Source organism: Mesoplodon densirostris, chromosome 9 (assembly GCF_025265405.1).
Source record: "Mesoplodon densirostris isolate mMesDen1 chromosome 9, mMesDen1 primary haplotype, whole genome shotgun sequence".
Taxonomy (NCBI): Eukaryota; Metazoa; Chordata; class Mammalia; order Artiodactyla; family Ziphiidae; genus Mesoplodon; species Mesoplodon densirostris.
The window spans coordinates 17,239,608-17,261,713 of record NC_082669.1 but is presented as its reverse complement, the minus strand read 5'-3'; the positions used below and the strand labels follow the sequence as shown (position 1 = coordinate 17,261,713).

At 42.2% G+C, this 22,106-nt stretch overlaps 1 protein-coding gene across 3 annotated transcripts in view; it reads left to right on the top strand.

The window, feature by feature from the left end:
* The window catches only part of PUS7 (pseudouridine synthase 7), a 106,245-nt gene that overhangs the window by 70,267 nt on the left and 13,872 nt on the right, over nucleotides 1–22,106 (top strand). For all 3 annotated transcript variants that reach the window (XM_060107515.1, XM_060107514.1, XM_060107517.1), the window contains exons 6-9: nucleotides 4,909–5,020; nucleotides 7,145–7,222; nucleotides 20,754–20,882; nucleotides 21,539–21,664. In XM_060107515.1, the coding sequence (XP_059963498.1) occupies nucleotides 4,909–5,020; nucleotides 7,145–7,222; nucleotides 20,754–20,882; nucleotides 21,539–21,664 (445 nt within the window). The remainder of the gene's footprint in view (nucleotides 1–4,908; nucleotides 5,021–7,144; nucleotides 7,223–20,753; nucleotides 20,883–21,538; nucleotides 21,665–22,106) is intronic.

Genomic DNA, 22,106 nt, shown 5'->3' with positions numbered 1-22,106 from the left:
AGTTTTTAATTTTATTTATTTTTGGCTGCATTTGGATCTTTTTTTTTCTTTTCTTTTCTTTTTTTGCGGTACGCGGGCCTCTCACTGTTGTGGCCTCTCTCGTTGCGGAGCACAGGCTCCGGACGTGCAGGCTTAGTGGCCATGGCTCACGTGCCCAGCCGCTCTGCGGCATGTGGGATCTTCCCGGACCGGGGCACGAACCCGTGTCCCCTGCATCGGCAGGCGGACTCTCAACCACTGCGCCACAAGGGAAGCCCGAGTCTTTTTTTTTTTAATTAATTAATTAATTTTATTTTTGGCTGTGTTGGGTCTTTGTTGCTGTGCGTGGGCTTTCTCTAGTTGAGGCGAGCAGGGGCTACTCTTTGTTGCGGTGCGTGAGCTTCTCATTGCGGTGGCTTCTCTGTTGCAGAGCACGGGCTCTAGGCACGTGGGCTTCAGTAGTTGTGGCATGCGGGCTCAGTAGTTGTGGCTCATGGGGTCTAGAGCACAGGCTTAGTAGCTGTAGTGCACGGGCTTAGTTGCTCCATGGCATGTGGGATCTTCCCGGAGCAGGGCTTGAATCCATGTCCCCTGCATTGGCAGGCAGATTCTTAATCACTGCGCCACTAGGGAAGTCCCTGCATTGGGTCTTAGTTGCTGTGCGCGGGCTTTCTCTAGTTGCAGCAAGTGGGGGGCTACTCTACATTGCGGTTCGCGGGCTTTTCACTGTGGTGGCTTCTCTTGTTGCAGAGCACGGGCTCTAGGCCTGTGGGCTTCAGTAGTTGTGGCATGCGGGCTCATTAGTCATGGCTTGCCTGCTCTAGCGCGCAGGATCAGTAGTTGTGGCGCACAGGCTTAGGTGCTCCGCAGCATGTGGGATCTTCCTGGAGCAGGACTTGAATCCATGTCCCTTTCATTGGCAGGCTGATTCTTAACCACTGCGCCATCAGGGAAGTCCTAGCAGATTTGCAACATTCTTTACCTCAGATAGGGCCATGCACCCTAAAACACGGGTGTGGTAGATTTGAAATCATGGTGGCCAAACACAAATTATCAACTGTTTTAACTCAGATGTTATTTTGTGTGTTAATCCAGTCTGATAGACAGGGCATACTGATTTACCTACTAAAGCATACATATGGTATTCTTCTGAAAATATCATAATTATCATAAACCATATACTCAGGTAAATAAACTTATATTTTGAGATAGATAGTATACATCCCCCAAAACTTTTTGTTTGTTTGTTTGTTTTTGTGCGGTACGCGGGCCTCTCCCTGTTGTGGCCTCTCCCGTTGCGGAGCACAGGCTCCGGATGCGCAGGCTCAGCGGCCATGGCTCACGGGCCCAGCCGCTCCACGGCATGTGGGATCCTCCCGGACCGGGGCGCGAACCCGCGTCCCCTGCATCGGCAGGTGGACCCCCAACCACTGTGCCACCAGGGAAGCCCCCAAAAAAACCTTTTTCAAGATTTAAGTTAAAAAAATTTTTTGTGCCATGTAGTATGTAGAGATTCTCCATACTGTGCGAAATGAATGGTTTCCAGGAGGCATACCTGGATGAAGGAGTTTACACAGTAGGTTGAGATGGAAGACGATAAATACATGGTAAAGAGAAGGAGAAAGGAAAGGAACATGGTTAAGGAGAGGGAGACGTAGGCTCGACTTTGAAAATGCAGGAGCCCTGAACCTATTGATATGCTGACGGGAAAGAGCCAGTGGAGAGGGAGGGGGCTGATGATGGCTGGAGCAGAACCCCTGGGGAAGCTGCAGGCTGGGTGTGCAGGTCCAGCAGGGGACATGGACCTGAATAAGAAGGAAAGAACGTTCTGCATGCTACCCATCCTGTCATCTTTCTCGAGCTACAAACATGTTTCCTTCTTTATTCATGAGGATCTCTGTGCTCAATACATGAATCTTCCTGAACGTGGTTTTCTTTTTTTATCTGGTTTCTGTTTCTCCTCTCCTGGGGCTGCCATATTAGACCATCAGAAGGTTGCTTCCTAGCCTGAGAATTCTTTGCATTTGTATTTTAAATCAGAGTGTCTCCAAAATATTTGAAAGTTATTTTAAATTCACTTAAATTGTAAAGCTACCATCTATGCTACCTAGCATTCCAAGGATTTGAAGTTTTATGAAGTCAAACAAATTCCCCAAAATAAGTTGAGACTCACCGATTGTCCATTATTCAAAACATTCCCAGTTAATCAATGCATATGCTTATTACTAGTCTGTGTACTGAGTGCCCTTGGAAAAAGAATCCTTATGTCTGTTACTTGCAGAGGAGATAATTGAATGCATGCTCACTGCTTGGATTTGCTAATAAAAGATGCATGCTTGTGAGCCAAACTCATATCAGTTGTCATGGTTTCTCTTAAGGTGTAATAGCATTTAGTTTTTCAGTCTTGTTGTTTCATTTATTTCTTGCCACTATAGTTAATTTTGAACGTACTGAAAGGGTAGTTAGAAGAAAATGTAGCTACACTTCATCAATTTTTATCACAAAATTTTTAAAGCTTTTTATTATGGACATTTTCAGACATGCAGACAAATAAAGGAAGTAGTATGCTGAACCCCTGTGTACCCATCAACCATCTTCAGTATTATTAATGTTCTGTTGTTTTGTTTGACCTCTTCCTCCCACTTTTTTTTCCTTTGTTGGAGTGTTTTTAAAGAAAATTCTATGTAGTACTTCATTTCACTCATAAATACTTCAGTATGTATCTGACAGATAAGAACTAAAACCCTTAATCATTATCACATCCCCACAAAATCAACAATAATTTCTTAATAGCTCATACCCTGTGCATGTTCAGTTTTTCTCTGATTGTCTCAGAAATGCCTTTTGCATACAGATGACTTGTTTAAATCATGATACAAACAAGGTCAGAACATTGCATTTGGTGGGTAAGTCTCTTAAATCTGTTTTAATCTACCAGTTTGAGAACTGTTTTCCATAATAATTTTTTGCATTACTTTCAAATAAAAAATCAGTGCAGGAAACTCCTAAAACACAGAAAAGCACAATGCAAAACAGTCATTACTTGCAGTCTCACAACCGAAAGATAATCACAAATAGCGTTTTGGTACACATCCTCCCATATTTAAGAAAACAAATCTCTGGATGGGGAGGCATTTTGCATCCAGTCTTACACCTTTTGCTACATCCTGTGGGCACAGACAGTGCAGCTTTTGAGTGTGAGTGGACAGGCCACTGTGAGGGGATTGAGACAGGGAGGCCTGGACCTGTCGGTGAGTTTTCTGCTTGTTCACTGTTTGCCTCTGCGACATTCCATTGTTAATGTCTAAATGGCTGTTAACCCACCACATAACCACCAGGCGCTGTAGGAGTCCTCAGTAGAAACTTTCCATGCGATCATTTGCATGTTCACTTCTAAGGCACTTTACTATTATTATAAATTAAATACTGCTCTCTTGTGCTCTTTATGCTGTGCATTTGGACAGAGGTCAGAGCTGCAGCAGGTAAGAGCGGTTGGCGTTTCATGTAGATAAAATGAAATGCCAATGATTTTTGTCACAAGTGCTAAGTATAGACAATTTTGCTTAAATGTAGGGAGCTGGAAGGAAAACCAAAAATAATATCCCTGTTCACAATTTTCTGAGGATGAGTTGTGAGGAATTCACACCAAGAGCCCAAGAAATACTCGCAGTGCTTTTTCTGTAATACTTTAAGCATACATGCTATGGCAGTTTTCCAAGACAGCTTATTGGTCAATTTGTTCTTTACATTGTAGGTTATATCCCTAACCTAGGAAGCAGTGCTTTTTGCCTTGACAAAGGCAGGTGTACAAGTAACTTTAGTATCAGAAGTTTCTTATGTCTTTGAAGATGAAGGATTCATGAGTTCATGCTAAAGGGACAAAGACAAAGGAACATTTTTAAAAGAAGACTTCTGGGGATTATATGAAATATTTTTTCTCAGTCTTTCTTTCATAGAGTTACAGAAATCAACTGAATTAGATGCGTTCAAATAACAGCTGCAGCTGTGTGTCACACAAGACTCACAAACATTATTGTACAACATTTGGGACGTGCAGTTGTGGCTTACACATTTTTCCCAAAGTGTTAATTTTTCAGAACACTCTTTGGGCAACTGAAGTCAAAATCTTAATATTGTTTAAATATATGTTTCTTGATTGTAGTGTAATTTTAATGTTCGTTTGGAAGAACAGTTTTAAAAGTCAGATTTTCCAAAGTCTCGAAATGTTGGCCAATTTCTAAAAAGTTGAGCAATCGACGTAACAGTGGCTCAGAAGTTAATATTTAACCTGACTTAATTTTTAAAGTCTCCTCTTGCCCCAAGAATGACAATTAGGTATTGAATGCCAGCCGCTCTCTCTGTCCAGTAGACCTTTGCAAACCATCTAGTATTAGCTAAACTTCTGTGATGGAAGTGGCCTTTGGAAAATCTAAACTTGTCACTGAGGCAGCTCCTCACAGGCTTTATCCCCAACCCTGCTAAGGCATCCAGCCTGTTGTGCGAACACCTGACTGGGGAGATGAGGCAAAGCTTGTAGGCTCTGCCATGACTGCTGTTTCCCTCTGGCCTGCATACGTTCTGGAGGGCCAGGCGGCTCCCTTTCAGACACATGCTTGTAAAGTAAGCCACTGGGGAATGGTGGACCCCTCTGTGTTTCTCTGTGTGAAGATTGCTGGTTAGGTTTAGTCATTTGTCACACCACCTGCATTTCTCGATTTTGATTTTAAATACAGACATATAAGTATCCAATCTCAGAAAGTTTAATAACTGTAGACCACAAGGTATAACCACTTAACCCATATTTCTTGTCAGACTAGATCTGATTTCTCTCTCAAAGGTTCTCTAGCAAAAATGATCTTGTGGGGTTTCATAAGAACTCAGCTAACTTTTATTATGGTGTATATAATAGTTAATTTTTTTTTTTTTAAGATCCAAGAAAACATTCTTGGCCAAAATCTAGGGGAAGTTACTGCCACTTCGTACTGTACAAGGAAAACAAAGACACCATGGATGCTATTAATCTACTGTCTAAATATTTAAGGTTAGTATTTTGTTCTTTTTTCCATACAAAATCAAAACACAGAAGTGTATTTTCCTCTTTCCATGCTGATGAAAAAGGAGTGGGAAAATAGGCAAATAGGTAGCAAATGTGCCTCCTAATTATAGTGGGTTTTTTGTTTGTTTGTTTTGGGAGGTTTTTTTTTGGCTGCACTGCGTGGCTTGCAGGATCCTAGTTCCCTGACCAGGGATTGAACCTGGGCCACAGCAGTGAAAGCGCCGAGTCCTAACCACTGGACTGCCAGGGAATTCCCAATTATAGTTTTCTTAGACAATAGTTGAATTAATTTTTTTAACCTCCTTGCATATTGCCAGTGAGTCAAAATGAAAATTCTTTAAGTAAGTGGTTTACATATAGTTGAGAGTTACTTGTTCACCTAGATGAAAATAAAAATTAACTTTCTTCCCTGAAAGCCTACACTTTGATATGGTTGCAGAGGTCTGCTACTAAACCATAAACTCTGAACTCCAGGAGATAGACTAGATTGGAAACCTGACACCAGTCAGATTTTCTCACAGGAATGCAAATATAGTAGAGTTCGGGTCTCTGAGGATGAGCCAGGTGCCATTTTATTTTTGGAAATGGGTACAGGTACCATAGCAAATCTGTATGCATGGAAATTTGCTTTCTGATACATATTTAACCCAGTTTAAACACAGCACACAGTGTGTTAGTTTGCTGTGGCTGCCTTGACCGGATACCACGGGCTGGGTGGCTTAAATAAGACACATTCATTTTCCCACAGTCCGAAGGCTGGAAGCCCCAAGCTCAGGGTGTTGGCGGGTTTGTTTTTTTCTGAGGCCTCCCCTTGGCTTGCAGATGGCCACCTCCTCTGTGTTCTCTCATGGTCTTCCCTCTGAGTGTGTCTGTCCCGGAGTCACTCTGTGTGTCCACGTTTCCTCTCCTTATATTAGGACATGAGTCTAATTGGATTAGGGCCTCATTTTAACTTAATCACCTCTTTAAAGGCTCTATCTCCAAATACCCTTGCGTTCCGAGGTACTAGCTGTCAAAGCCTCAACCTAGGAATTTTAAGGGAGCACAGTTTAGTCCATAGGACACAGGACCATTGGAAGTGGCATTTTACTTTACTCTAGTTGCCAGCTCTCTCTGATTCCTTGTCTGTACCTGAACCCGGGAGAGTAGGCAGCTGGGGAGGGAGCTCCTCTGAGATCTGGAGTTGGGATTGCTCAGAGTTCAAGAAATTCTTCCCGTTTCTTTCCTGTTCGTGTGGAGCAGCTTTTATAAAATTCTTCTTGGTTAACTGGCTTACTTATATCTTCATATTAAAACTATTCTGATCCTTGTTTTAGCATTTGGCTTTTATACAAAGAAATAGCATGAATTTATGGAAAATCCACAGTACTATTAACTTTTTTGAAATTGAAGGTATCAAATGTTTGAAGTGGTACATGATACATCTAGAATGGATTTTTCTTTACCTTCACAGTTATGTAATTAATGAATTGCATGTAATCAACAGGAAGTGCATTACTTCCTTCTCTGTTGCTGGCTAGTACAAATGTTCTGAGTCACACACAGCTGGACTTCCCTGGTGGCGCTGGTGGTTAAGAATCCGCCTGCCAGTGCAGGGGATGTGGGTTCGAGCCCTGGTCCGGGAAGATCCCACATGCCGCGGAGCAACTAAGCCCGCGCGCCACAACTACTGAGCCTGCGTGCCTAGAGCCCATGCTCCGCAACAAGAGAAGCCATCACAGTGAGAAGCCCATGCACCGCAACAAAGAGTAGCCCCTGCTCACTGCAACTAGAGAAAGCCCACGTGCAGCAATGAAGACCCAATGTGGCCAACAATTAAATTAAAGACAAATTTTTAAGTCACACATAGCTAAGGAGGGGGTTGTTCAGGCATCATTTTTTTTTAAACACCTTTAAGTATAATTGCTTTACAATTGTTCAGGGATCATTTACTTTCTTAGCTTGCACACTAATTTATGTTTTCCTGGGTATATTTTAAAATAAAGTTTGTCCTTACTCTTCTCTTATTCCGTTACGGTTTTAAGTGTATTTATTTTAAATCTTAAATTATGAGAAGCATGATTTCCTAATGGTATGCGACTTCAGATGATTTTGTTTTTGTCTTATCAGAGTCAAGCCAAACATATTCTCCTACATGGGAACCAAAGATAAAAGGGCCATAACCGTTCAAGAGATTGCTGTTCTCAAGTAAGTAGTGAGTACATGTCAGGATTCATACTGCAAAACTCATAGCACCACCTTTCAGAGTTCTTGGATGTGCTTTGTGGAGTTTATCTCTTCCGTCTTTAGATGGTGCCTCTGCCTGTTCAAAAGGTTGCTTTTCTATTTGTTTTTTTCTTCTTCCTTATCTGTATTTTCTAATGTTTTTACAGCAAAAATGTTTTGCAGTAATTTTTAAAGGATTTTTGTGGTAGAGTCGAGAGAATAAGTTCCTCTTTCTCTCCTTTCTCTCTCTTTTTCATTCATTATTAAATACAAGTTATTTAAAATTACAGAACAGTGAATGAGGTCTTTTGTTACACACTGGAGATACACAGATGAAAAAGATGGCAGAGAGAAAAATAAATCAGAACTTATCGCACAGTGAGATAAATGCTAAAATAGAGGTATATTGGGGGTATTAGGGTAGACCTGACGACAGAGCTTGGCGCTCACTGTGGGGGGCAGGCCGGGGAGGTTTCCACAGAAAATGGCATCTGGATGAGGGCTTCTCTGCCTCTTCACTGCTGGCATTTCGGACTGGGTACTTCTTTGTTGTAGGGGCCGTCCCGTGCATTGTAGGACGTTTAGCAGCAGCCCTGGTCTCCACCCAGTAGATGTCAGTAGCATTCCCTCTACTGATGTCAGCATTGTGACAAACAAAAATGTCACCAGACATTTCTAAATGTCCCTTGAAGGGCAGAATAGCCCCTGGTTGAGAATCACTGGTCTAGATTCCAGAAGGATGGGTAGGAGTTTCCTAGGGCTGGGAGGGTCTAGGCTTGTTGGTTCCACACCAAGAAAACAGCTTGTGAAAAGACACTGGAAAGGATTTGGGGAGCATAGCATATTTGGTACCTGGCAGGTGTTTGAGTTTGGTGGGAGCTTAACAGGAAATAAGGCTTGAAGGGTAGGCACGATCCAGATCCGGAAGGGCCCTGGGGGTCACGTTAGGATCTTGGACTTGACCTGAATCTAAACAGGGGGAGTTGTGTGTAGGGACAGGCTTAGGGGTTGTCGGTGAGCAAGAAGGATGGAACGGAGATCGGGGCTACTGCCATGTTCTGGGGCGGAGGACGGGGGTCTGAACCCAGTCAGTTCAGTGAAGGTCAGAGGGAAAGGAGGAAGTCGGACAAACTCAGGCTTCTGTCCTCATGCACCACCTGAGGTGAGGAGTGGTGGGAGAGAGAAATAAAGGGGCAGGAGGAAACTCGGGGGGTGATGCAGATGTTCATTATCTTGAACGTGGTGATGGTTTCACGGGTTTTAACAGTCACCTGTTAAAACTTGTACATTTTGAATATGTACGGTTTACCCTATGTTAATTTTGTCATGAAAAACAAAGTCATCTGTGCTTGCTGTCCCCACTGAAAACAAATGCATGTATTTGTACTTTTCCCATCTTTTCATAAAGAAGTTGAGGTGGCGCCTCCTCTTCGCTCCACAGTCACCTGCCATCTGGCTCCTTTCCCACCCCTCCTCTGATTCATTTGAGATAATGTCGGGATTGAGCTCCCGGTTGCATCCTTAATGGATTTTCCGGTCCTTTCCTTCACTGACCCTGGGACAGTGGCGTGATGTCGTAGTAAAGGCAGGGTGAGAACATCTCTCCGCGACTTCACTAGTGGCGGTGAGGCGTCGCTGTGTTTGAGGGAGAGCGGGAGGAGACACCTGAAGACGCCGGTGCTCTCACCTGGTGGCCTGGTCTCTGTCTCCCTGAGATACATGGAACGTGGGGTCCTCTGCTGAGAGTGAAGGGGGCAGGAGTGGGGAAGGGAACTTTAAAAGAGTGTGAGGATTTGAGACAGCCTCTGTGGGTGATGGGCTCGTCAGCAGCTCCTGACAGTAGAGCACCGGCAGTGACTCGAGGGCTCGGGCTTTCCGTGCTCTGGACGGCGGGCACAGAAGGCTCTTGCCTTCTCTTTGGTGTCCTGAAATACCACTGTAGTCAACTCCTGTGCTTTCCGGCCCGCCAGCTCTGGGAATGTTTCCACCTAAATTAAAACATGGATTGGTTCAGGGGCTTCCTTGGTGGCGCAGTGGTTGAGAGTCCGCCTGCCGAGGCAGGGCACACGGGTTCGTGCCCCGGTCCGGGAAGATCCCACGTGCCGCGGAGCGGCTGGGCCCGTGAGCCATGGCCGCTGAGCCTGCGCGTCCGGAGCCTGTGCTCCGCAACGGGAGGGGCCACAACAGTGAGAGGCCTGCGAACCGCCAAAAAAAAAAAAAAAAAAAGATTGGTTCAATTTGTTTTCAACACGGAAGGAACTAGGTAGAAAATGAAAGTTCCACCATAATTGTACTCCCTCAGAGATTGCTGTGCTTATGGCTTGGTATATTTTTGTAGGGGACTCTTTTTTCCTTATAAACCGAAATATTTATTTAAAATGTGTTCTTTTCTTGCAAGCAATAAATGATGTACCTCTTTCCCTGTTAATATGTAGCAAAAGATATTTAAATATATGGATGCATCCTAATTTATGAACTCCTGTTCTATTTCTGAATGTTTACATAGTTTCCCATTTCTTGCTATTATAAGCAGTTCCATGATGAACATATTGGGAGTTAAATCTTGGTACACATCTGTGATAACTTCATTAAGATAAACTTAGCAGCGGAATTACTGACTTAAAGGGAATGTGAAATTCTAGGTTTTAGGTTTTTGTTAGCAGAGTTTACTTGCCCTGTAGAAAGGTGGTACCAGTTTATCACCTTTAGTCTTCTCCAGAATCCTCCCTGACACATATCACGATCTAAGAAAAAAATAATTTACTAATTTGAGGGTCAAAACATGGCATCTCATTATTTTCTATTGCATTTTATGATGTGACATCTTTGAAGAGTGAAGGTATTTATTTCTCTTCTTCGTCAGCCACCAGGTGTCATACTTGATCACAGTGCGGCTCTATTCATAGACCTTTGCTGCCTTTATCATCTTCCTGTTGACTTAGTAAGAAACCATATTAGACACCTAAATGTTGGCCTTTGGAAAGCACATAGCACTTATCTTGCGGATGCAGGCTACACCCTTCATTTGCTTAATGGATACGTGGGGCTGGGCAGATTGGCCTTTCCCGTGAGAACTGGTGGACAGGATAAACCCACTCCAGCACACAAGGATTTTAATTATTGCTGAATTGATCAATCCTCCGGATAAGCAGCTTTTCAGCTTCATGTAACTCTCCAAAGTCACCTAGTAGTTTTAACAGGATCTCAAGCAGGAACAGCCTCATTCAGCATGATTTGTTTCTTTTCCTGCCTCTTCCTGCCAGTCTCCTTTCTGAGCCTGGGCCAGTATTTCCCTGGCTTTGTTAATAAAGGCTTTTTTGTGCAACATGCTGCTTAGGTTGGCTCCTGATGTTTAAATGCAAGATTTTGGTACTCCCAAGTTACTCACAGAATTGCTGTGAATTGACAGCCAAAGAGCTTGATCCAGGATCATCAAAGTTAAAACTATGAACAGTATCGTGAAAAGTATTGTCAGCTTCATTCCATCATTTCTCAGGGAGCACCCACACCGATGAGAACGGAGCGTAGCTCTTGCTTTCTGCTGTGCTAATGGGTTTCAGAAATACATGTTGTGTATTTAAGAATAGACAGTAGAATATGATTCAGCCATGAAAAGGAATGAAGGACTGATACATACTACGACGTGGGTTAAAACATCATGCTAAATAAAAGAAGTCATACACAGAAGGCCACATACTATATGATTATGTTTGCATGCAACGTCCCAAATAGGGAGATCTATAGAGACAAAGTAGATTAGTGGTTGCTAGGAGCCGCGGATCTAGGGAATGGGGTCAGTAGGTGTAGGGTTTCTTTTGGAGGTGAGAGAAATGTTCTGGAATTAGATAGTAGTGACAATTGCATAACATTGTGAATATACTAAAGACCACTGAATTGTACACTTTATCATGGTTAAAACGATAACCTTTTTGTTATGTTAATTTTAGCTCAACTTAAAAAAAAAGAACAGAGCTGTCTTTCATGTCTGTTGGGCATCAGTCTCCATAAGCTCTCTCCAGAGCTGCCAAGTTGCTTATCTGATTCCTTCTTTCCTCCTGACTCTTAAATATGCCACTCGTTTCTACCACAGTAGTTACTGACCAAAGAGGGGTTCTGACCTCCTGTTCCTCCCTCTGTTCATCTCCATCCTCTCCTGCCTGGACTCCAGGATACTGTTTCTGGATTAACTTAGGCCCTGTGGCTCTACCATTGTCCCTGTATATCTGAAGTCAAGGATGTGGTGCCCTTTTTCTCCTGCATCTGCCGCCTCTGAGCAGCTGGCCCAGGCTGGTGTAGACCCACTTCACACCTTTTTGGTACTTGGGTTGGACAGGGCATTTGGAGCCAGGAGAGAGGGTAAAGGAGTACGAGCTTTGCCCACTTCTCAGGCTAGCTTCCTACCCTTTTTTTTTTTTTTTTTTTGCGGTACGCGGGCCTCTCACTGTTGTGGCCTCTCCCGTCGCGGAGCACAGGCTCCGGACGCGCAGACTCAGCGGCCATGGCTCACGGGCCCAGGCGCTCCGCGGCATGTGGGATCTTCCCGGACCGGGGCACGAACCTGCGTCCCCTGCATCGGCAGGCGGACTCTCAACCAATGCGCCACCAGGGAAGCCCTTCCTACATTTTATAATAATTAATGGGATAATGACAAATGTTTTTTCCTCAAGAAATTTGGTCAGGCTGTTTCTGCTCATATTGACCCAGGAAACAAATAAGACTGATTGATAACGCATCAAGGAATTGATTGTCTTCAGGGAGCATGGGGAAATTTTCAGCAAGGAAACAAGAATTCTCTGAGATGAAATGGCAAACTGGTATTCTATTGGTGGATTTTAAACAGTTTAACTCAGTAACAGCATATTTTTAACAAGGTAGTAAGATAAAATTTCCCCACTAATCTTTCATGTCATGTTGGAAATTCAGAGGCTGTAGAGCAGGGGCACACACCGCTGTGGGGCTGCTTCCATGATTAGCTGCTCTGGGTTGATAGACCAGGCACTTTGGGGCAGAACAGCCTCTCGTGCAGGCCCCGGGCCCAGGAGCCACATCCAGATCCTCCCGACCCCTGTATTTCCAGGCAAAGCTGGAACATGGCTCCTCATAACAAGAGCCAGCAGGAATGTGCTTAAGAACCAAGGCTGAAAAACACTGCACAGTCCAGAGTAGTAAAGAGAGAAGTGTATTCAACAAAGTGAAGCACAAACGCTCTTTGTTCTGGTGGTTCTCAGCATAGATGTCTTTTCAGAGGAAGTCTGAATTCAGAAAAACTTAAAACGACTTTCTTAGGCACAGTGATACACTGTGCAGCATTATTTGTAATTTTGAAAAATTGTAAACAGCCCAGGTGACCCAAACTGGAAAATCTTAAATGAATGGCTAAATAAGTAAATTCCAATTGATGAATTATTTTTGACCATAGTAGATTAGTTGTAATTTTCAGAAAGGCTCTTTATTAAAGGAAAGGGCGAAGTGTGAAAGTCTCAAATGAAAAGCCAATGTCCTGTTTAATGGTGAAATACTAGAGCATTTTATTAGAGCTGGGAACAAAGTAAATAAAGATGACCACACTGTTACCACTATTTATCATTGTTCTAGGCATACTGTAATACAAAAAACAAAATTAAGAAATAAGTGGTGTAAATATTAGAAGGGAGGAGGCCAAATTGCAGTTTTTGTTACTGATATATTATTGTTTCTACGCAAGGAGTTGACTGAAAGTTATACAAGATAGGAAAGATTATGTACAAAAATCAATATTCAGATGATAGCCAGTTAGAAATTATAATGGAAAAAACTCTTTTACACAGAAAAAGTTTAAAAGAAAAGAACATACCTAGAAACAAAGATTTTTGTAAAGTATAAGATCTCTCTCTCTATGAAGAAACTTTGAAATGCTATTGATCGATGTAAAAGGACTTGAATGAATGCCATAACCTGTTCTTGGATACATATAAATGTTCTTTAATGAATAAATGTATAAATTTGTGCTGATACTAATGAAAATACCAATAGAATGTTTCAGTGTAATCAAGCTGATCATAATGTGGGAAAGACACAGAACTAGCCATAAAAATTCTGAAAAAAGTGACTAATAAAGGGGTATTAGCCTCAGTATATATATATATATATATATATATGAAATATCTATAAAAATAAAAAATATATGTATAAATACATATATATTTTCATTTTTAAAATGTTTTTATTGAAACATTCTCATGATGATTTCCGCTGTGGGGTAAATTGTATACTTAGACTAGTAAAACATTTTAACTATACTTTCCACCCTAAGATATTTCTGGATTTATAGTAATCAATTTCTCTAACTTACCACCTGTTTTTATTTTTTTAATTTATTTTTATTGAAGTATAGTTGATTTACATTGTTTCAGGTGTACAACACAGTCAGTTTTATACTCATATATATATGTATATACACACACAGAGACACACACACACATATATTCTTTTTCAGATTCTTTCCCATTATTGGTTTTTACAAGATACTGAATATAGTTCCCTGTACTATACAGTACGTCTTTGTTTATTTTATGTATAGTAGTGTGTGTCTGTTAATCTCACATTCCCAGTTTATTCCTCCCTTCCCCCTTTCCCCTGTGGTAACCATAAGTTTGTTTTCTATGTCTGTGAGTCTGTTTCTGTTTTGTAAATAAGTTCATTTGTATATATTTTTTTTACCACATATAAGTAAAAGCATATAATATTTGTCTTTGTCTGACTTACTTCACTTGGTATGATAATGTCCAGGTCCATCCTGTTGCTGCAAATGGCATTATTTCATTCTTTGTTATGGCTGAGTAATATTCTATTATATATATATACCACATCTTCTGTAGCCATTCATCCTTCAGTAGACATTTAGGTTGTTTCCATGTCTTGACTCTTGTAAATAGTGCTGCTATGAACACTGGGGTGCGTGTATCTTTTTTTTTTTTTTTTAATAAATTTATTTATTTATTTTTGGCTGCCTTGGGTCTCCGTTGCTGTGCGCGAGCTTTCTCTAGTTGCAGCAAGCGGGGCCTAGTCTTCGTTCCGGTGTGCGGGCTTCTCACTGCGGTGGCTTCTCTTGTTGCGGAGCACGGGCTCTAGGCATGCGGGCTCAGTAGTTGTGGCTCGTGGGCTCTAGAGCGCAGGCTCAGTAGTTGTGGCGCACGGCATGTGGGATCTTCCCGGACCAGGGCTCGAACCCGTGTCCACTGCATTGGCAGGTGGATTCTTAACCACTGCGCCACCAGGGAAGCCTGCATGCATCTTTTTAAATTAGAGTTTTCATCTTTTCTGGGTATATGCCCAGGAGTGGGATTGCTAGATCATATGGCAACTCTATTTTTAGTTTTTTAAGGAACCTCCATACTGTTCTCCATAGTGGCTGTTACCAATTTACATTCCCACCAACAGTGTAGGAGGGTTCCCTTTTCTCTACACCCTCTCCAGCATTTGTTATTTGTAGGTTTTTTAATGGTCATTCTGACTGGTGCGAGGTGGTACCTCACTGTAGTTTTGATTTGCATGTCTCTTAATAATTAGCAATATTGAGCATCTTTTCATGTACCTGTTGGCCATCTGTATGTCTTTTTTGGAGAAATGTCTATTTAGGTCTTCTGCCCATCTTTTGATTGTTTTTTTTTTTTTTGGATAATGAGCTGTATAAACTGTTTGTATATTTTGCAAATTAAGCCCTTGTTGGTTGCATCATTTGCAAATATTTTCTTCCAGTCTGTTGTCTTTGTGTTTTGTTTATGATTTCCTTTGCTGTGCAAAAGCTTTTATGTTTAATTAGATCCCATTTGTTTGTTTTTGCTTTTGTTTCCATTGCTCTAGGAGATGGACACAAGAAAACAGTGCTATGATTTATGTCAAAGCATGTTCTTTTTAAAAAATTAATTAGTTAATTTATGGCTGTGTTGTGTCTTCGTTGCTGTGCATAGGCTTTCTCTAGTTGTGGCGAGCGGGGCCTAGTCTTTGTTCTGTTGCACGGCCTTCTTGTTGCGGTGGCTTCTCTTGTTGCAGAGCATGGGCTCTAGGCATCGGGCTTCAGTAGCTGTGGCTCGCGGGCTCTAGAACACAGGCTCAGTAGTTGGGGCACACGGGCTTAGTTGCTCTGCAACATGTGGGATCTTCCTGGACCAGGGCTCAAACCCGTGTCCCCTGCATTGGCAGGTGGATTCTTAACCAGTGCACCACCAGGGAAGCCCAAAGCATGTTCTGCCTATATTTTCTTCTAGGGGTTTTATAGTATCTGGTCTTAAATTTAGGTCTTTAATCCATTTTGAGTTTATTTTTGTTTATGTTGTTAGAGAATGTTCTAATTTCATTCTTTTACGTGTAGCTGTCCAGCCTCAGTATATTTTAAAGCATATTATAGAAGTATAGTAGGGACTTCCCTGGCAGTCCGTTGATTAAGACTCCACGCTCCCAAGGCAGGGGGCACGGGTTCGATCCCTGGTCGGGGAACAAAGATCCCACATGCTGTGTGGCATGGCCAAAAATGTATAGCAGTTAAAGCAATATGATACTGGCATATAAACGGGTAGCATTAGAATAATTACAGACCCAGATATATCCACAGAGTTAGTGTGTAAGCAAGTAGCATTTAAAATCAGCAAAGAAGAGTGTTGGTTTTTTTGTTTGTTTGTCTTTTAATTTATTTGGTTGTGCCGGTTCTTAGTTGCACCAGGTTGGCTCCTTAGTTGTGGCATGCGAACTCTTAGTTGCGTCATGCATGTGGGATATAGTTCCCCGACCAGGGATCGAACCCTGACCCCCTGCATTGGGAGCGTGGAGTCTTAACCACTGCACCACCAGGGAAGTCCCAAAGAAAAGTTTTGAGTCAGTGAATTTGTTAAAATAACTGAGTAGCCACCTGGAAAAAAAAAATTGACTCCTTACCTGAGTTTTTATATGTCTTCACTGGAAGAGGCAAGGCTTTGCCAAATGTTAACAAAGCCATTTGAAAGGCGGTATCAGCCACAGTGTCACTGCGAGGATAGATGGATAGAGAGAAACATATGATATTACAGATAGATGTAATATGAATATTTATCTTTTGTAACCAGGTCCTTGGTGTAGTATTTATACTCCTAAATCTATCTTTTAAAAAAAGCCAAAAAGCCAAAAAACGTGTATGCTGATTATTTAAAATGCAGAACCAAAGCCACTGAGCAGCAGCTGATGCTGTTGCTGACTGTGTGAACAGCTCTCCCCTCTTCTTTCCTTAACCCCCTTGTTGCCTAGGACGAAGGGAGTCCATAATTTAAAGCAGAGCAGGAGAACTTGACCTCCTCCCTAAATGAGCCACTTTGGGCATCAGTAGTTGACTGGGGAGAGTAAACAGAAACTGCCAGTCAAAGCCCCCTGGGACTCCAGTGCCAGAGTTCTTTTCTTCTTTGCCACAACCATTGTAGACTTTAAAAAAAACAGTAGTCAAGATTAGTGTGTTAGGGACCTCATGGAGGCCAGCACTGCTGTAAATGAGACATGACGAAAAGTACGTCACTACTGTTGGCCAGAAGGAAACAAAAGGAAAAGTACCCTTTTTACTCTAAAACAACAACAACAACTGGGGCTTCCCTGGTGGCGCAGTGGTTAGGAGTGCACCTGCCAATGCAGGGGACATGGGTTCGAGCCTTGGTCCGGGAGGATCCCACATGCCACGGAGCAGCTAGGCCCGTGTGCCACGACTACTGAGCCTGTGCTCTAGAGCCTGCGAGCCACAACTACTGAGCCCGCGTGCCTAGAGCCCATGCTACGTGACGGTAGAGGCCACTACAACCAAGAGTAGCCCCACTCGCCACAATTGGAGAAGGCCTGCGCGCAGCAACAAGGACCCAAATGCAGCCAAAAATAATAATAATAAATAAATCAATTCATAAAAACAACAATGACTGCAAAAGTACTCTACTTATACCTGGGGATACTATTTTAAAAAAGTAATCTCTGACTAGGGACACCCTTCCTAAATAGACTTAAATCCCAGAGCTATTAAAAAAAAATTCAACTGACTAAAATGCAACTAACTAAATTTCAACTAACTGAAATTCAACAGACTCACAGACTTAGAGAACAAACTTACGGTTACCGGGGTGGAGGTGGGGGGGAGGGATAGTTAGGGGGTTTGGGATTGACATGTACACACTGCTGTATTTAAAATGGATAACCAGGGCTTCCCTGGTGGCGCAGTGGTTAAGAATCTGCCTGCCAGTGCAGGGGACACGGGTTCGTTCAAGCCCTGGTCCAGGGAGATCCCACATGCTGCAGAGCAACTAAGGCCGGGCACCACTACTACTGAGCCTGTGCTCTAGAGCCTGCGAGCCACAACTCCTGAAGCCCGCGTGCCTAGAGCCCGTGCTCCGCCACAAGAGAAGCCACCACAGCGAGAAGCCTGTGCACCGCAGCAAAGGGTAGTCCCCACTCTCTGCAACTAGAGAAAGCCCACGCACAACAATGAAGACCCAACACAGCCAAAAATAAATAATTTAAAAAATCAAAATAAAATAAAAATTAAAAAGGAAAGATAACCAACTAGGACCTACTGTATAGCACAGAAAACTCTGCTCTATATTATCTAACAACCTAAATGGGAAAATGAAAAAAAAATTTTTTACTGTACAGTCCTATTTGTAGAAGAATGCTAAACTAATATAGGAGGAGTGGTGGGTATAGAAAAACAGTCTTTCGCAGTCAGCACAGTAATATTTGCCTCAGCCAACAATTGCCCTTGGGGGACTTCCCTGGTGGTCCAGTGGTTAAGACTCCGTGCTTCCAATGCAGGCAGTGCAGGTTCCATCCCTGCTCCTGGAGCTGGGATCCCACATGCCGCACAGCGAAAAAATAATAATAATAAAAAATTATCCTCGGGTACCTAAACAGTTGGATGAAAGACTATGGGGGAAGAGGATAGTCACAGAAGTTTTAAAATGTCACCCCACAGATTACCAACTAAAAAAGGGAAAGGAGAGGGAGGTACCGTTTCACTGCGATACACCGAAAAAGCCACAGCATCACCTACGTGATATGCCCACCAAAATGTGGGCCTCTCACTGTGAGGAAACAGTGATTGTCCTGGTTCTTGATTAGATCCTGAATTTAAGGAGGTGTAAAAAAAAAAAAATCTGAGTGATGTTATTGGGGGAATTGGGGGAATTTGTATGTGGACTGCTCATCAGTGGCCTTGAATTCACATAGGCTTCGTGAGGGTGACCGGTGGTTAGAAACGTGGGAGGCTCTGCTGTTCTTAGGAGATACACAGTGCAGTCACTTTAGGGGTGAGGTGTCCCTAGGTCTGCAGCTCACTCACGTGGTTCAGAAAAATACATAGGTTTTACCTGCGTGTGTGTATGTATGCACATATGTGTAATGTGTGGGTGTTCATATATCTAGAAATATATGTAAAGTAAATCTGGGAAATGGTTAGCAATTGGTAAATCTACAGGTGAGGTATAGGACCGTTTGTTATAGTGTTGCCAATTTTCTCCGGTTTGATTTTTTTTAACATGAAGTTGGGAAATTCTCTGAAGTGTAAAATATTATGAATAAACTCACAAAATGGGAGATAATATTTGCAGGCTATTTGGTAGATTTCCTTAATATATGAAAACAGAAGAATATTAACAATCCAATAGAAAAATAAGTAGTAGGACGAACAGGTACTTCACAGTCAAGATAATGAAGAAATGTTTAGTTTCTCTCATAGTAAGAAGCATTCAGATAAAAATCAAAATAGCATTTTTAAAAAATAAATTTATTTGTTTATTTTTGGCTGTGTTGGGTCTTCGTTGCTGTGCGGGCTTTCTCTGGTTGTCGTGAGAGGGGGGCTACTCTTCGTCGTGGTGCACGGGCTTCAGTAGTTGTGGCACGTGGGCTCAATAGTTGTGGCTCTCGGGCTCTAGAGCACAGGCTCAGTAGTTGTGGCTCACAGGCTTAGTTGCTCCGCGGCATGTGGGATCTTCCCAGACCAGGGCTCGAACCTGTGTCCCCTGCATTGACAGGAGGATTCTTAACGACTGCGCCACTAGGGAAGCCCCAAGATAGCATTTTTAACTTATCATCCTGACAGAGCTCAAAAAGGTTTATAACATGCTGTGTGAGAAGACACAGGCCTGAAGAAGTAGGCACTTACATATTAATGGTGTGAGTGTGAATTGGTGTCACTTTTTTGGAGGGCAATAGGGGTTAAAATTTAAAATCCCTGCCTTCTAATTCTAGGGGCTTATCCGAATCATTCACCTATGTAGATGCACCAAGAAGTCTATACGAGGGTATGTGTTATAGAGTGGATTGTAATAGCAAAAGATGGGTAGCAATTTAAATGCCCATTACAGGGGACTGGTCAGATAAAGGTCAGAGAAAGGATCCAGGCAGTGCAGCAGCCATTCTTTGAAGCTGTACACAGAGCAAGGCAGCTCTAGAAGGACTGTATGGATAAGCCTAGTCTGTAATACGCATTTTTTCAGTGAATATAAGCAAGATGGTGAACAATTTATAATGTAACAAAAATTGTTTTTTGAAAGGGAAGATCTGGATGCTAGTTACATGGTCGTGTTCACTTTGTGAAAATCCGTCAAGCAGAACGCTTACGATCTGTGTACTTTCCTGTATATATAATATATGTATTAAAAGTTTACAAAGAAATTCCAAAAAGAGAGAAGACAATAGGTATACGTATGTGTACAGAAAGTGTTACTAAAAGAATAGACAAGAAACTTTTAATGTTGGCTGCCAGTGGGGAGGGGTGTTGAGGGATAGAGATAGAACAGAGGCCTTTTAGTATTGTATTTCTTTTTCTGTGTGTATTACTATTAAAGAAGTTAAGTTTTTCATGAAAATTTTATAATGCCATTTAAATGATAGCAGGAGGGTACAGATTATGGTACGATTCTGACTACATATATATAGTCAGATAAAGATAAATATTATATAAATATATCTGACATGAGTTTAAGAAAGAAAGAATGGGAGGAAATTCAAAGTTAGATATTAACAGATTCTTTTTTCAGGTGATGAAACTGAATTTTTTTTTCTTGCTCTATACTTTTCTGTATTTTTCCAAGTTTTCTGTAGTGAGTTTACAATATTTTTCTGAGGGACAAAAATGAAAATATGACTTTTTTAATGTTTAATAACTATCTTTTTACCTGTAGGGATTGCTCTCTGCTCCCTTTCTCACCCCTCTCCCCTCACAAAAAACTAGAAAATTTCACAGATGATACTGTTCCATTACCAGTATGTAAGTAACATGAAGCTCTAAGAATATAAACATGGCCCAGGTTGCATCATTCCAATAGGAACAGGTGTCCTCATGCTGGAGGAACATTCCAGAGGCACATGAAAGGTAGGCTCACCCCACCAGCTGCGGAGCCTTTCTCTTCCATCGTCTTAGTGTGTAGTCTCATCTCAAGCTGCCGTTTTCTGTAGTGAAGTGTCCTAGACCATTTCAGCCAGGCGATAGCTCATGACCCTCTTTCTGCCCCCTTTTTTATTTCGTATTTTTTAGAATAACTGCGCAAAGACTTGCCCACTTGAATAAGTGCTTGATGAACTTTAAGCTAGGGAATTTCAGCTATCAGAAAAACCCTCTGAAATTGGGAGAGCTTCAAGGGAATCACTTCACTGTTGTCCTCAGGTAAAGAGCTGCGGGTATGAATGCAGACCAGAGAGGGTCTTGCTGTGTCAACCTTGAGTCTGTTCAGAACAGTTGTTAATCCCAGTGAGCTGGTGCAGATGCCCGTGGCAGCCAGGAAGGCGGGGTGGGGCCTGATGAGGCTGGGAGAGCACACACAGCTGCAGTGTTTGTACCAACACGCCCACCCCTCTCAAAACTCAGCACCACCTTTGGAAAGAAGCCGTCTCCTTGAAATACAAAAGACGGCCTATGATTCCACTCATATTCAGTACCTAGAATAGGCAAATTCATAGACGTAGGACATAGAATAAAAGTTGCCCGGGGTATAAGGTGCGGGCCGGGAGATGGAGAGCTACTGTCTAATAGGTGCGGAGTTTCGATTTGAGAAGATGAAGAAGTTTAGGAAGTAGATGGTAGTAAAGGTTGCACAACATTGTGAATATACTTAATGCTACTGTGTTGCATACTTAGAAATGGCTAAAAAGGTAGATTTAGTGTTGTGTATATGTCACAATTTTTTGTGTCCTCAGGAGGTAGAGAGAAAGCTGCAGGGGGCAAGGGAAAGGCACAGAAGCCAAGCTATGTCGTTTGTGATATGCATCCCTGAATGTGTTTGCCTGTACATGTTTTTCTCTGGGTAATTTGGGCCCCTACAGAAATATTACTGGCACTGACGAGCAAGTGGAACAAGCCATGAGCTCTCTCAGGGAGATTGGATTCATTAACTACTATGGAATGCAAAGGTTTGGAACTACAGCTGTCCCCACATACCAAGTTGGAAGGTTTGTATTTAATTTCTTACCTTTCGTCTAAAAGAGCTCTCTTCTTAAAAAAAAGAAGCAGGATGTTTTTTATTGGTGGTGTTTTTAATTATTTCTAGATTTCCTAGAAAAAATGGAAATCTGGGCCAAACGAAGCAGTGTGTCTCCTCCTTTTGGATGACCAACTGATCCACAGACTCCTCCTAAGTTTTGTTCTGTTTTATGGTAATACATGCACAAGGTGAAAAAATATGTAACTTGAAAAGTAAAGTTTTTCTCTCTCCCCTGATAGCCCCTCCAGGGATTCTATTTTATTTTCTTTTTTACAGGTAAATCTTGGCTCAGTAAGTGACCCAACAGTAGCAGTTGGGTAACTCAGACCCAAAGCAGCCTGAAGGAGACGGTGTAGTTTATGATCTCTGTTAACAGTGCTTCCTAGTTCCTTAAACTTGTACCTGCCCTT